Source organism: Amblyomma mixtum, chromosome 5 (genome assembly GCF_055824585.1).
Source record: "Amblyomma mixtum isolate Tamu chromosome 5, ASM5582458v1, whole genome shotgun sequence".
NCBI lineage: Eukaryota > Metazoa > Arthropoda > Arachnida > Ixodida > Ixodidae > Amblyomma > Amblyomma mixtum.
The window spans coordinates 116348113-116364249 of record NC_143016.1 but is presented as its reverse complement, the minus strand read 5'-3'; the positions used below and the strand labels follow the sequence as shown (position 1 = coordinate 116364249).

General features: G+C 44.1%; 1 protein-coding gene across 1 annotated transcript in view; it reads right to left on the bottom strand.

Moving 5' to 3' along the window:
* Window positions 1–9126: 9126 nt before the first annotated feature.
* The window catches only part of LOC149343422 (uncharacterized), a 67243-nt gene continuing 60232 nt past the window's right edge, over window positions 9127–16137 (bottom strand). Inside the window, exons 26-30 of the mRNA XM_089546964.1 lie at window positions 13437–13582; window positions 12712–12805; window positions 11904–11930; window positions 11374–11430; window positions 9127–9260 (exon numbers count right to left, since the gene is read on the bottom strand). Of these exons, the coding sequence (XP_089403090.1) occupies window positions 9127–9260; window positions 11374–11430; window positions 11904–11930; window positions 12712–12805; window positions 13437–13582 (458 nt within the window). The remainder of the gene's footprint in view (window positions 9261–11373; window positions 11431–11903; window positions 11931–12711; window positions 12806–13436; window positions 13583–16137) is intronic.

Genomic DNA, 16137 nt, shown 5'->3' with positions numbered 1-16137 from the left:
ACGCTGAAGCTATCACAGCGATAAGGTCGGTAGCTTGTCAATAGTGCTCAAATGCTCACTGAAAAGTAATGCATCGATGGTGGTGTGTCCCCTCATAAAGAGATGGTATTCGAAACACCATTCTATTCACCAGTATTGAGAAAGATGTTGCGCTGGCTTCTAACCGCTATAACTCCTACACCTGCGTTTATCTGTCGCCGATAGCCTGCGTTAATGTAGGCTGTGAACGTGGCAGCTAGCGGGGTATGAAACAGAGGCTTACGAGGTACCAGGAATCATTCCTAGAATGTCGCATTCGATTCTTCAGAGGAACTTCACTATTCCATGTATCTCGCATTAAGCGTTCTTGTCTGTTGGCACCCTTTAGTATTGCACTTTCAAGCTTGATACTTTACCGTAATAGTCCCTGCAACGTGACTTCTTCTCTAAGTCTCGCCGATAACACGCAGAAAAACAGCTCTTTTGTTCCGCGACCTGTCTTTGGCGTCAAGGAAATGAGAAATGAAACATGGACAATTCTGCAGGCATTGGAGGGATTCTCGAGGGGTTTCATCGCATATCTTTAAAAGAAATCGATGCTTTCACGTGCGAGCAAGTACAGAGAAGGACGACTCTTGGCAAACTTATTTGCATACTTTCTTTGAGTGGTTACCGTTTAAGGTAGTTGTTCTTGCGGGAATGAAAAACGTAAAAAGATAGATTGCATAGAGATAAGCCTGCGAGAAAGGCGCAGCGCGTTAGATTAAACAAATGTGCAGTATTCGGGCACCGCTTAGCGTGGTGCTCGCTGTGGTCTGATAAACTGCATTATGAAATGATCAGTCCCTCGTGACAGTTGGGAAGGCAGACTCGCCAGCTGGATGACATCACTGCGTTTTATTAACAACGAGTCACGTATAAGTACGATCTTAGCCAAATAAAAAGAGGGGAAAAGCTTGTAGGTGGCGCCTTATGTATCTTTCTACGTAGATAAATGGGGACGGCCTCACTCGCAGAAAGGGCGAGTAACTACGGTAATAACCTGGCTTCAGTTGCACTGTTTGCATTCATGGCTGTTCTCATAACAGAAAAAATAGAGGCACAAAGAGACAGTCATGCAGGCTGTGCAGAAAGTTCATCTTCGTGACATCGAAAAGTCGGCGTAATTAAATATTTCCTTCAAATGAGTAAAAATTATCACACGTTTCTTTGAGGGGTAAAACCAGTAAACAGGAAGTTTTTCTTTCGGCTTGCAACGGTAGGTAGGCGTCGACAAGGCACGTGGCTTTCTCACGGGTTAGCGCTGCCTCGTTCTGGCGCACGTAGACATAAATAGGCGATATTGAACTGCATGATTAAGTGGTAGCTTTCATCATCCTCGCGTTTCCTGTAAGTATCATGCGTTGAATCATATTGGAATCGCTTTACAAAACGTGGACCTTAGTGTCAGATCGCAATTGAATAGCGCTACTGACGCACACCCGCCCTGCCGTGCTGCATGAACTCGAGACGGGAATTCTACACTGCGTCGTAGGTGACGCACGTCATTGGAGTTTTTGTTCTCCTTTCTTTTTCTATTCGTCTTCGTTTTTTTCATGTCTGTTCACACCACGTCTTGAGCACGCGTCTGATATATGGACACCCTCGATCTAAAAAACGAAATGATGGTCGATTTATGTAGTTACGCGAGATGCGAATGAGGAGTGTGGTATTTGTTCTGCAGTGTTTATATTGATTTCATGTTGTTTATAGTGGTTACGCCTTGTTATTCATGACAATGCTATGTGAATAAAGTGGTTTATTTAGTGTAACTTGTGCGTTGTGTGTGTTTGCATGGCATGGATGAAGCAGAGTAGATACATGACAGGATGTTTACTGCACTCGTTCTATACGCGCATATCAGTGACGGCTGCAGAAAATCCGGCTACGCCGGTGTCGACCGTCGTCGGCGGTGTGAGCGGAGAAGCCGGTGGTTCACCTCCCGGCTAGGTCTCGTGACCTCATGGCGCCACCACAACCTGCCCACCATTGCAGGTGGTAAATGCCTGTTAGCTGCCCAGTAACCATAGTCTCGGGTGCAACCAGATGCAGCGAAGCAGATGGACCACATGCCAGAACGATCACGAAGACAAACCGCTTTTTACCGTCAATGTGGGCTTGAGTGCTACCACAGTAAAAAAAAATCTTTTGACCTTGGGGTCACTGAAGTGCCTTGGCTTTTACCTTCTTCGGTTCGGGGTGTGCAGTTCACATAGGCAGTAACCTTATTTCACTAATTCTGTATTTCGAAGCCCTGCCAACAGAAATCATTTGAACGGCCGCAGTATCACTTCCACATACCACACAGCTGTAAACATGCGCCTGCTTAGATTTCCGGAGTATTGTTGGTTCCTAAACAATAGTGTTAATGAGGAAAAAACACGTCTAAAATCAGATACAAAGGAAGAGTGGTCTGACAAAAGCAGTTTTATGTGGGTGGTATGTTGCACTAAGCTCCGTTGACACATATCAGGGATACCAGAAATGGTTTTCTGTCAAAGATTTTACAAAGCAGGAATTATGCGAAGCTACCGCTTTGCCTTGAGTATTGGATGGCGGTAGCGGCATAATGAAACAAAATGCGCGGATTTAGAGGGGCGCTTACAAATTACAAGAAAACATGAATCCACGAGGCAAGCGGGATGAATTTTTTTTGCAGAATCTCGACTTCTTTTAAAGAAAGCAACGAAAAAAAAAACTTGCTTGTCACCAGACTTGGTGGAATTAGTTTTAACCAATTTGATGAAACCGCGACTGTAGACCGCATTACAGATTTCATTGCAAACTCAACGAAATACAGCATTAGTAGCTAGGTTTTACGTGACATCTTTTGCCTGGCCTGAATGACTTGCATTTTATCCCCTATATAGCTCACCAAAGGAAATAAATAATTGTTTCAAACAGCTTTAAAACATTCAAGTCAACTGAACTACGGTTCAGCCTGCCACACAAGCGTTTAAGTCTAGCCTGAGGAAGCACGGTAAAAACGCGGTCTATTTAGCCACTTTCAGTGTGTAAGCTCTGCTTCATGCGCGAGGGTGCGTAGATTAGAATTGCTTTATAGCTTCTGAGCAATGTGTTAAAATTCACCGCACCTAAGCAAGCAGATATCAGTAAACGGCGAGTTGAGCGAAATGGTACCGTCTTGCCGTCCCGCCTTTTCTCTTGTCCCTGTTGTTGCGCTGTTGTTTGTTCTTCAAGAAGATATCGTTTCAAGATAACGCTTTTAGTGTCAATTCATGTTCAATAGCTTAAAGAGGACTGAAGTAAGTAGTGCATTTACTTCTTGTCTCTTCACAAATCCCAGGTTTCTTGGTCATTGATAGCAACGCTTTTGTTCGATGTGGAAACGGCTATGAGATAAGAACATCGCCTTCACTAGTTTGACAAGGGCAGAAAACCATCATGGTAAAGATTTGCAACCACTCGAATACTCCGCGTCTCGACGCGCTTGTAATAATTCGAAGTCGCCTCGTAGCCAGCAAGAAAGAAAATACCCGGCCGACCCGCTATTTCAGAACATTTGTGTCTGTCAACCGGTCAACGATGTGGAGCTCTAGGTTCTAATTGGAGGCGGTTGACCAGGTTACAAAGGGAGCGCGATGCAATTTTTACTTACGCTGTGGTTTTCCGCACTGCAACACTCGTTATTCGAGCTACTCGAGAACAGTCTGGTACTTTTTATATATCCATTCATCCCGATGTAGCTCCGGTGCATGTTGCGGGAACTGTCCAACTTTTGAGGCTTCAAACTTGAAACACGGCAAAACGAAGTTGTAATAGTGACGAATAACTTCACAAGACACGGGAGGGAAGCGGAGACAACACAAGGTCTCCGTCCCATGTCTTTTGAGGTTATCCGTCGCTGTTATGAGCTACAAACTGGCCTACAGCTACACTCCTGAAAATATAGTTCGCTTGGAGCCAAGAGAATGTTCGTCATCGTGTCATGTTAGACACATTTTAGAGTAAAGTTGTTGCGGCGCTCAGCAGAAAAAAGCAGGCTATGCAAAAAACAAGAAAGAAAACGCAAAGAAAACCCGAGGGTTAAATAGATGCAAACCTTTGTTTAGGCAGCGCTGGCCAAAAATTGGGCGATTCAAACGCGAATAAAAAAATTAAATAGGGAGCGTTTTCAAGAAACTAATTCCAAAGACGGAAATATTAATCGTAGGAGTAAAAATGTAGATAGGTTTCATTATCATTTCCAAATAGTGGCCGTCACACTTTCAAAGTAATAAACTGGGCACTTGTCTAGCATCCTTGTTCTGCTGTTTGCGTCGAACTGTCTTGACCGGATTTATTTGTTCCCGGCAGTCATGAGCGCCAGTTGTCGAGTGTTCACTTTCCGCTTGCCTAACTCGCCCAGCAGAAAGGGATGCACGAAGTAACAGGAGGAGTCCGTGTGGAAGAATGCAAGAGGTATGGGCCAGCGTATCCGTCTAATCAGATGGCTCTTTAATCGGGCGTCTGCCTCAGATCTCGCCTTGTAGCCGGCCAGCAAACCTTTCAGCGTTGTCTGGCTACCGGTCGGACTTAGGGCCACTGAGCTTGCGTAATGAGTGGCGCCTCTGCATGGACAACGCAGTGACGAGGGCAGCCGTGTGTTTCGACTGCACGGCTGACCGTGACTTACACGGCGCTGGGTGGTATGCTATATTTAATTGTATGTCCCGATAAAAGTTGCGGATCGCGTTTGCGTGCGTTCCCGATGCGGCAAGAACATGGCCTCCAGTTCATTCAAGGTTATGATGCCAGGACCGACAATGATGTGAAACGGGATGCTTTTCTTGTGGCAGGGAAAGCCACTGTATTACAACCAAAGAAATTACTGCACTCTCAGAACGGATTTCTTCCAGCTCGGTTTCACAAGGCCCGAGCCACAAGCTGGTGCGAAGTATCCAGTCGCTTGGCCTTGTGCGGATCATGCGTTTCGTGGGTGGTTTTCACATTCATATGGTTGCAACTGCTGACATTTGCAGATTTCGTGATGTTCGCTTTTTGTGATATGCATTGGTGTCACTGTTCTTGGAGGACCTCACCACGCACGAAAGGCTCGTAATGCCAAACGCTAGTTTGTACGCATAGTCTCTTCAATGTAGCCTTTATAACGAACGTATTTTTCAGTTATTTATAATTTGTATGACATGTAAATATTTGATGCGCACTCCCATTAGGCCAAGTTTCAGTTGAGATTCCGTTTTTCAACTTGACGCCACACCCTCCCCTCCCCGGCGGTTTTGACTCGCTGACAGAAGTATCGTAGGAAGGCGTCCGTTATTCATAAAAAAACACTCCAGGAAGAATCGCTCAGACGTCGAGACATGTAGCAGAGTTCGAATCCTGTGCTGTACAAACACATTAGGCAAGTAATCCTCAATTGCAAGGATACGCGTTACTTCTACAATATCCTGTGTTAAGGTTCTGAATGTACAGAAGCCGCATGCTTCATGCACCAGTTGTTTATAAGAGAAAAGCGCCGTTAGGAAATTCAGAGAGAAAAAAATGCTTTTATTGAGAAGATTTCTTGACGTCGATTGCGACTATATCGACAACTGTGGAGACAGGTGGACACGCTTCGAAAGAGCAGTTGGTGAGGTGAATGACTATGATTATAAATAGTCAGGAGTGCAACACCGACATTGTCAAGTCCCAACTGCCAGTGTATTGTTGATATCTGAAAACAGATTACAAGACAAGCAAAAACAAGTGAAATAACATGTCGTTTCCAGGCATTTTCTTTGTGCAACTAGTAGAATTGTAAACACACAAGGCTTTGGTGCCATTAAGACTGTCCTCATGTCTCTTATCGCTCCGAAGACGCAGTGACTAGTAGGCAGAGTTTTTAAAACGATTATGTGAAGGTCTGAAAACCGCGATTGAGGGAGCAAGAATTGCCCACAGTACTTCGGACCTAACGGAAGACTCTTGGGTGAGTTGGTTTCATTTCATTTCATTTCATTTCATTTCATTTATTGAAGCCTTAAGGGCCCGTGGGCATTACATAAGGCAGGGGCAAGAACCGTGTGTAACAACATATGATACCAGCTCAACAAAAACAAAAACAAAAAAGCAATGAAACGAAACAGAGCAAAAAAAACCTTTAAAGGAGACGGTAACACAAGATCAGATTATTTGATGAAGCCGAATACATCACGTAAGACACAGGTGATTCGCTAATTCAGTGCGGAAAATTGCTCGATCTGTGCAAGAAGCAATATTATCAGGCAGGGCATTCCATTTGGCTATTGCATCTGGAAAGAATGAATCATTCATAGCTGATGTGCGGCCTTTCATGGGAGCTATGGGATGAGTGTGGTTTAGGCGAGGGGATATTCTTGATGGCGGCTGTAGCAAAGGATGCCTGTTAATAGGGCGGTAGAAAAAGGAATGAAGGAGGCATTGTTCTAGAAGGAAGGGCTTTGAGATGATGACACTAGAAAGAACGCTTAGTACGAAAATGCCCTAGAAAGTGTACCTAAGTGCCTTTTTTCTTCTGTTGTCGCCTTGGCACCCTTCATACGAGAAATAATTTTTATGTAAATCACTCGAAAAGTACTACCTTCTCAAGCACATTACAACATGCGCAGTAAAGTGCGACCACGAGCTCACATAAGAGAGTTTTTGTACAAGTTTAGCAGATCGCAAAAAGGGGAAAATCATACATTCTCCCGGGATATGTCCAACAATCTTGGGCAGAAATTTTGAATATTCAAATATTGTGAGGTAGTGTTAGGGAAATATTGAACCATCGTAAAAAAATCCGCGCTTAAGAACACGGACAGAGGACAAGGTGAAACAGACTGACGGCGCTGAACTTACAACAGAATTTTATTCACATGTAGGCAGTCAATTTATACATTTGCACAAAACATGCGCAAAGGCGTCTTGTCTAACCCAGAAACAGTGCTGCCACTCACATGCGTAAAACTAGAGAAAACAAAGAAACTGCAATCATTCTTCAAGAACGTGTGCCATTACCTCACCCTCCCTACCAAGAATGAAGCAAGCTCATTTCCCTCCCTGACAAGCTTATCGAGGATTTGCTTACGCATCCCTCGTCCTTCCTGATGATGTGGAATGATTCCGCGATCTCCCTCGTGTGCTGATCGTGATGTACAAACAACACTTCCGTGTCAACAAAATGCGGAACACAATCACACGTGAGGCAGTGTTGTGCTACATTTCTATTATCTTTGCTGCTGACCGAATTGGCGTGTTCTGTGAGGCGAATGTTGATACAACGGCCCGTCTGGCCGATGCACACACGGCCGTAAGACAAAGGGATAAGATGCACCACTCCCTTCTTACAGGCAACGTAGTTGTTTCCATGCTTAATTTTGCAAACGTTCTTACTATCCTTCCCCTCGCATTTCCTCTGCACTGCAGCCCCTACTTTTGCTGGTTTATTGGGAGCAGAAAAAAGCAGGCTTACTCCGTATCGGGCCCCTACTCGCTTAATCCTGTGAGATAGGGCGTGAATGTACGGCACAATAGCCACATTCCTTTCTTTAGACCCAGTATTAAGTTCTGAGGAGTGGCCGGATGCCTTCACCTTTTTTGACATCTTTTCAGCACTGGACACGATAAGGGCCTCCGGGTACCCTGCATCCCTGCACCTGCTTGCCTGCGTGAGGAGGCTGTTTCCCATCCTATGGTGGCATGATTTATTCACAGCCATACCTGGGCGGCTCTTAACGATACCTGTTTTTACAAGTTTAGAATGGAAGGAGCCATAGTTGAGCAACGGTTTCGCGCTCCGAGGGGAGTACTCCCAACAGACATGATTCGGTTAAAAGGTTAATTTGAAATCTAGAAACTGCAAGGATCCCTGTTGAGGCACTTCATGTGTAAACTCTAGTCCTGACCCATTGCGGGCAAAAACATCAAGGACGTGAGACACGCAACCAGGGCTTGGAGAATTCGCTAGTACCAAAAAATCATCGACATAGCGGAAAACGCGAGTGCCACTTCGGGCCAGCTCTTCCTCCACTAGTCTGTCAACTCTGCCCAGAAAAATGTTACTTAGAATGGGGGCTACCTTAGACCCTATGCAGACCCCAGATTTTTGCACACAAATCTGGCCGTCCCACACTACATACGCGTTGTTGAGGTAAAACACCAACAGTTCCATGAAGGACGCAGTACTAATCCCACACCTGTTCTGAAAACTACATTCATCATTGTCTTCTGTGATGCACGCGGATCACCACCAACTCGCCTAATCCTCAGCTCTTCTGAAATATTGAAGTTAATGGTCGATTCCTCCGATGCGCAGCAAAATCTTTCTTTTGCAGTTTTTCCATCACTCGCGTCAAGCAGTTACAAGTGTCATAGAAAATCAATGGGGAACAATTTTAACGATAGCAACAAAGCTAATAAAAAAAATGAAAGCCTGATTGGAGACTTGCGGATATATTGATGGTTATAGTGGCGAACATTAAAGCTGATAATGTTTTAGCCTGAGGGTGCTGTGGGTGGAAAACTAATATCAAGGCTAAATTAAGCTCTCATTTCAGGCACTTGCACGAGGCACATCATTTCTCTCTTCTCATCTTGCCATTCTTTAACAGAGCCAGCACAACGTGCCTCGAAATTCTCAACTTTGTACCCATATTGTAGCACGCGTCCACGGGACTTGAAATTTTTCTTGAGTCCTCAGAACTCAGTCAGCGTGTTTCGGTGTTTACTTTCAAGACTGTCGCCAGCTATTTCTGTCCAGCGCATTGATCCTTTCCTGAACCACCTAGGCAGAGTGAGGCATACATCGATGGAGCGCACGCCTTAATGCTTTGACCTGATCGTTGGGCACTTGCAAATTACCGAACAGGAGACAGAAAACAATGCCTGAAAAAGGCCCGCAACTAAAAATTTTCGTCAGAATTTGACTGCCTGGTTGGGGTTGATACTTTGTAATGCATTGAGATTCATCTCCAAACAAAATTTTCTTAATTTAAACCCAAAGTTGCGAGGCCAAAGCGGGCCCGAAACGCTGGGTTTATAATTAAAAAGGGTTTATAATTAAAATCGGCGATTTCAAAGCGATGCCTTCTCCATTCATGCAGCCACAAATTGACAGCTGCTTTAGGGATTTCATTTTACTTTTCATTACCACGAGAGACAAATAAGCAGCACTGAGCGACAAGAAAGACCAGTCGTTAAACTGAACTTACGGTCAACAGTTAGGCGATATCCAACTCGTCCGCTCAGCGAACACGTGCTGTTCACTGGTTCCACAGGAACTATAAAAGAGCATAGAATAAGAAAAAATGAATATAACAGTTATCCTCTTTGCTGTTTTATGGTGGTACATTCAGTGTAGGAAAACACATGACCGCGCCGCGGTACTAAATTGCCTGTCCTGTCGTCTGTAGCTCGTTACATTGCCCGTTCGTGCATCATATGGTGTTTTCAACTATGCCAACCAACATCGAACATAATTTTGAGAGAAATTTTTGCATGCTACTGTGTGCATTGTGGGTTCTTAAGGCCACCCCGAAAGGCACTGAGAGATTTTGCCGAAGTGCATCATCTCACTGGGTGATACACTGACATATCAGTGCATCAGAAATATCAGCCATTGAGGTCAATTTGAGTAAGAGTGTGAATATTGATGACAAAGCTCTTTACTGGCGTAATGAAGTTAATATTGAAAATGAATGGATATATACGAGTAACTACAATACTTAAATGCGGTGGTGTTCTATTTCGAATGCATTAAAATGCCTATATGGGTATGGATGCGTTATGAGCAGACAATGAGAAAAATATTTGCTTTCAACCCATTCGCTTTACAGGTAAAAACTTGTCATCACAACTTGTGCATACTTTTTAGATTGTAAAAATAGAGCTCTAAAACTACATTTTTCTTGCCTTTACACTGCATTTACACTGCGTTGCGTTGCAGTCTATGGAGTTCTGAAATTCGTTTTCCAGTGGAAAGCAGTTCCGAATCTTTGGTGGAATTCCCTCATCATAAAACGAAGTTAAAAATACGTCACGATTTCTGGATAGGCACTGTCGAGATCGGATGGTTACTGACATCATTCTTAAGAAATAACTTTCCGCTCTAAGTACCGTACTTAGCAAACATAGTACACAGCTTTCAATCCGCGAATTATGAGCGCAAAATTAGGCAGTCTTGACATGTAGGGTGTAGGCTATGGATGTTCCTCCTGCCTGGATTAGCATCGATAGCTAACACTACTATCGTAGCGGACGTGGCCGGAAGGTTTGTTTACTCTGCTCTGCGCACTAGAGGCACGAAAAACTCGTCGAGGTCACTACAGGGCATACTTCATTACGTACTGCTCCTTATCGCATTTTCGTTCTGCTTTCCTACGCACAACGCCTTTAAGAGTGAGTTGCATTCAAGCATGAATGCCTATGCTTGAGAGCATACGCCTTCAACTGCATCATTGTCAGCAGTTTCGCCGCTGAAGGTTACTTGACGTTGCTGGGACAAAGCAATCTGTTATTGATTGTTCTGTGAAAATCATCGGTCAGATGCCAACGCCAGCCATTACCAGCGACGTGATAAATAGCTTAGCCCTTTCGATGCACTGCGTTTGAAAAAACAACTTGCTGAACCCTTATGGAGTAAAACTTCTCTGTCTAGAGGTGGCTTAGCTTTGCATAGCTGTCTTGTCATTTCCTGGCGCTTGACAGCTCACTCTGCTCTATACGCAGGGTTGCTTCTCTACTTCCTGTTTTCTCAGCCACATCTGCAATGCACATACTTATTTTTGCATAAAACGCTGTTGACGACTGCGATGTCCTTCTCAGTTACGGTTCCTTGAAGAACATCCATATGCAGTTAGCACTCATCAGCGTCGCGCACCTGGCTGGTAAACATCCCCGCTTGTATAAAGACTCTAACTACGTGGCCATGAAAGGCAACCAATGGGCCCTGAACTTCCGGTGTTCTGCTGCTCAATATCGATACCTCACTGTACTGTCACTACAACACCGATAGCTCTGCAATGTTGCGTCCCGAAAGCGCAGCAGAAAAACGAAAAACAGTTACGTACTTTTGTATGATGCGCCGTTTTGGCCGCTTTACGGTTTCATAGCGAAGATGAGCAAGCGCAACTTCCGATATTTCGAAGTATAGTGAGACAAAAAATGGTTCATAATGCAATCCACCCATCTAGAAATTGCCCGCGTTTTGTCCAGCCAGACCATGTTTTTCGATAAGGGACATTGTTCTCTGTTCAACCATATTGTTCTCAAGTTCGCATGTCCGTACTTCAGCGTTCACAATGCAAACGTCACAGCAGCAAGACCGATGTGAAGATTTTTAATTAAAAAATTTTAGGTTAAACGAGCTCTGCAAGAAAAGTAGGGAATACTTACCAGAGCAGTTTTCAGAAATACCAATGACTGCGAGATAGAGGGGACTGCAGGGGTCATCTGAAATGTGCCCAGAAGAACAACAGGTTATAGTGGAAATCATCGGTATCTATATATTAGAGCACAAGGACACAGTTATCGTAAGATAGGAAAGGTGTATGCATAAGCTGCCTTCATCTGTCCTCGAACATCAGTCATTTCCTCTTATCTCTTCTTCAAGAGCAGTTTATCTCATGACAGATGAATGACAAAGACGCTCATTCAAACGCCGCATGCAAAATGTCGATCCCTGTTGTTTTTTTGTAGTCACGTTAGGACTAAGCATGTGATAGTAAATACTAACTTGCATGTTTACTCTAATGAAAATTTGGGATACACTGTAAGAACAGTTTGCGTATCTGGTTGTCTGAAAGCGCACCAATCCAATATTGAATTACGTCCCAATTTAAATGAGGAGAAGGAGCAAAAGTGTCATCAGTTAGAAGAAATACATATTTAGAATATTGTGTGAAGACACCCGTCAGCGCGCTTACCTTTGCAAGTAGGCCTGAACATGAGCTCTGTAAAAAGAAACTTATATAAGTTACTGCAACAGCTATATAACAGAAATAAACAATTATGCGATCAAGCCTATGATACTGAGTTTACACGAAAGGTAAAAGCGGACAAGCGTTGGTACTAATGCTAAGGGAGGGGCGGGGGGGGGGGGGGAAGAAAGAGAGTAAAAAATGAAGTACCTCGGCCCGTGCTATGAAGTAGTAAAGGCTTGGTGCATATGTAGAGTAGAATGTCAGATGAGAAACTTGATTCAGTCGTAATACGGAGAGGAATTTTGACTTAATATCATATTGCCAATACCGCGGCACACCCTCAAAGTGTAGTCGATGTTTATACATGTTTTATCGAATCGGTGCTGATTCCCCCTACAGTTTTATGTGAGTTTAGGATAAGAGGACGTTACATGTGAGCCGTAACAGAGTGTAAATACAGCAGCTTAAAACTGAATCAAATACTGCTGAGCGAATCCAGTGACACCAATTCTCCTCTTTCATTGCCTTTGACTGCGCTCCTGCTTTTTGGCGTTTGCGTCTCAGATAGACTGTATAGGCCGTACACTTCCTTGTAACGCGTTGTGATTTCGCCTGTGTTCACATTTTGCTTTCATATGCCCACCCTTCTTGGTCCTTGATGCAGTAGTTTGGAAACAAAATACGAAAACAAAAAGTAAATACATAGCACCAGGCCTTGCACAGCAGAGAGCGTGACACCGGCAATAATGAACTTTTTTAACATCTTTCCAGAATGCATTCGTCGGATGCTGCAGAGCAAGTGTGCACCTACCATTCTTTGACACGGTGTCGCAGTCGTGCAGCTGCAAATGGTGAAAGCGTGAGCGCTGCTGGCAGACTTTCAAGGTTCCCCCAGTGGACTCGACCTGTGAGCAAGCAAGGACAAGTGGTAGCGGCTGTTCAATGGGGAGAAAAGGGGTAGAGAAGAAGCCTTGAGCATCATAAGTGGCTCATCGCTTAGGCTGGGCACATGTCTGAGTATACGACCATAATTCCCTGATGACAGGAGAGGTAAGACTGATGCCCACGTCAGCGGAGTGCTACCTCAAGGGTAGGAAAGCCCTGATCTTGCGGATATATGATGCAACCTCGCTACCTCTTGGACACTTTGCGCTGTCGACACTTGAGGAAAATGAAAAGGGTGGTGGTTCCTGAGTTATCTAGCCAAGAGCGCGTGTTAAATGAGACACGTCCCACACATTGGCGATACAAAGTGGCGTAAGATCTGAAAACGATTGCACGTATATCTTTTGCATAATTCCTACAGCTATTGGCAGGTACTGCGGAGGCATGACAAGAGATGACAGGTCGGTAGTTTCTGTATGGAGTAATGACGCCAACTTTGACGCCAGCGATACCTGGCTCTCTCCATGCAGGCGGAGTCGACTATATTAAGACGCGATGGAGATGTAGTTGCGATTGCAGGCATGCAAGGACATGCCATAATATGAGAGAAAAAAAAATTAAGTTTTAATAAGCCGCTCAAAAGAGACCAACCTTTATGTGTAGGTTCTCGAAACGACCATAGTCTTCGGGATTCAGCATGAGGTGGACAACACCGTTCTCTGTGACTGCGCCGTCAAAGGAAAACGTCTCCTTCCTCTCCGCCCCTGCACACTCCACGCAGCGAAGGACTGCTGGGGCTGCGTTAAAGAACCGACGCAAAGTACGAGGTCTCGTTCAACTGCTGCCAAGCCGGGACGGGTTCAGAAGCTCATAATTCACATTTCGGGCTAAAAATCCGTGTTCGGTGTGTCATACCTGTAGGTAGTCAATTTTGGATGTTTTATATTTTTTTGTGTGTACAAGAGTGCGTGATTTTGTATCATTTCAACGTTGCGAAATCAGTCGTAATGGTTAGTTTTTTATTGAAACATATTTTCTTTTTCTCGATAAATTTTCATCTTTTCAGCCTTTGCTGCTATCTAAAAACCAAAGATGATACACTTTAGAGGTGCTGAAGTTGTGACCGGAATTTCCGATTTCTCCCAATTAATCAGCTCTCTTTCAATGTGACAAAAATGCCACGTAGCGCATTCGCAAGAGAAGAGTATGCCGGAGGTTTCTTCACTGGACATTGATTAAAAATTTTACCATCTTCAGGTTATGACTGCTCAGAGGCATTTTATATATGTTATCTCTCCTGTTTTACTCTCCGCCTTCGATGATATAATAGTTTCACAGTATAGTTATTAATACAAACTGAAGCTGAGAGAGAATTATGAAAATACGCGCGGCGGACACGGAAGATTGTCGACCAGAACATTTCAAGCAGTTTGCCAGACTGCACAAAGGGAGACTGTACTGAACAGGGGACAAGTGCAAAACTATGCCAAGCAAAATTAAATAATGCCTGAATGTGTTCTTCATTGAAAGGTCACACTCGAATTATAACGTTATGAGTTGTTGCTTTGGCCCAGGATACGCAAGAAGGTGCTGTGCGCTCTCCTTCTTTGTGTGGCCCTTTAATAAGTTCATATTTCGGAGCTTTAGCAGTGTCTTTTTACTAAAAGCTGGCCGCTTTTGTAGGTCTACATGTCTCTAAATGCCAAAACCGTTTTACGTGAACATCGCAAAACAAGTTGTATAAGCAACTATTCCTTTCCGAATTACACCCGGACAAATGCCACCCATTGACGGACTTTCTATAGAGAAAAAAAAAGAGTTTCATTTTATGAGGAACGAGAAGAGTGTTGATGGTGCTCTAAAAGTGAAGGATGCCGTAAAAATAATCCTTATTTGAGGGCTGACGATCTGAACCTATGTTAGTGGTGGGCAGGAAACTAAAAAAAAAAATGTTTTGTGGCTTATTCATAGTGCCAGAAATGAAAACATTAAACTTTGACCTCCAACAAGAAGAAGCATTTCAGCGCCTGCTATAAAAAACTCTTTACCGTGAGCGGAATAGAAAAAGAGCTATCAATTGCTCAGTTTAAACTCCTGATAAATCACCGCCTCTAACATGGCAGTTTAAAACGTGTCAGGTAAGTGAACAGGCTTTCTGCCTTCGAGGCGAAGCAGCGATTTTATGGCACCCTTGTAAATACTGCAGACTAGAGAAACGCTCCGGCGCTATTGATGGCGTGGGCATCACCCATGAGGAGGGTTGACATATAACACTGATACGGCACAGAGACAACCACGAGACGGCACAGTAACATACATCGAGCCCCCTTTGCAGGTGGCTGTTCGAAACAGGGTAAGTCCCCGAAGGGCATAGCGGGATAAACGGAGCCTCTCCCAGGACTGCACCCCCTGAACAAACCGGTCGTCAGGTCGGGGGGAGCCTGTACCCATACGATGGGTATCCGACGGTGGGTTTCGAACCTGCCACCTCCCGCAGCAGAAGCGGACGACCAGGCCAAAGTATCGGAGTACTAAAGTTTGTGATGTGTCAAAATCACACGCGCACCTAGGTCTTGCCCACGTCGATACCCCTTTCGAAATCCTCTCGTAAAATAGCGCAGGATTATGGTTGAGAGATACTGCCTGGATAGTTGCTTCGAGGTACTCTCTCACAGCTGCGCCCGCAAGGACATGTGCTGAGGAAGGTAAGAAAAAAACTCTTAAAACTTTTAAACCTTTTTTTTTTACTTCCCACTGATCTGCATGTTCACATTCGAATGAGATAAAATGAGTGACAGTTATGAAATTGGTTCCAGGGACCATATTTTTAGTGGTTGTTTCTTCAGTACTTTTCTTTTGACGCTCGTGCACGCATTTCTGCAGTTTCTGCTGTTATATATGCAAAGGTTTCGGTAAACGCTAGTGCTCGTCTCCTAGTTGTTCCTTCGTTCGTGTAGCCTTGTGCGCTATGGCTAACAAGGGTTATACTGAAGTTTTTTTTAATGACCCAACAAAGTCGTACGCGGTTATGCACTAATAATCTTCTCCAGATAGTTTTACCGCTTGCAGCAAAGCACGTGTTTTCGTTTAATAATGTTTCAGTCGGCGTTATGAAGACTCGGCTCTTGAAGTCTTCTGATATTATTTGAATAACTGTGGCAAATATCAGAAAAAAAACGATTGCGATCAAAAAGCTTGCCACCTTTTGCACAGCTTGTAAATGTAGGGAAGGATACATCCTAGCGACTTAATTTAGCCCTAATCATAAATCCTGGCAGAAAGTTACCTAAACTATTTACATCGAAAGAAACCACTGCTCGATCTTTAAAAATAAACCCGTGAAATTTTCCCA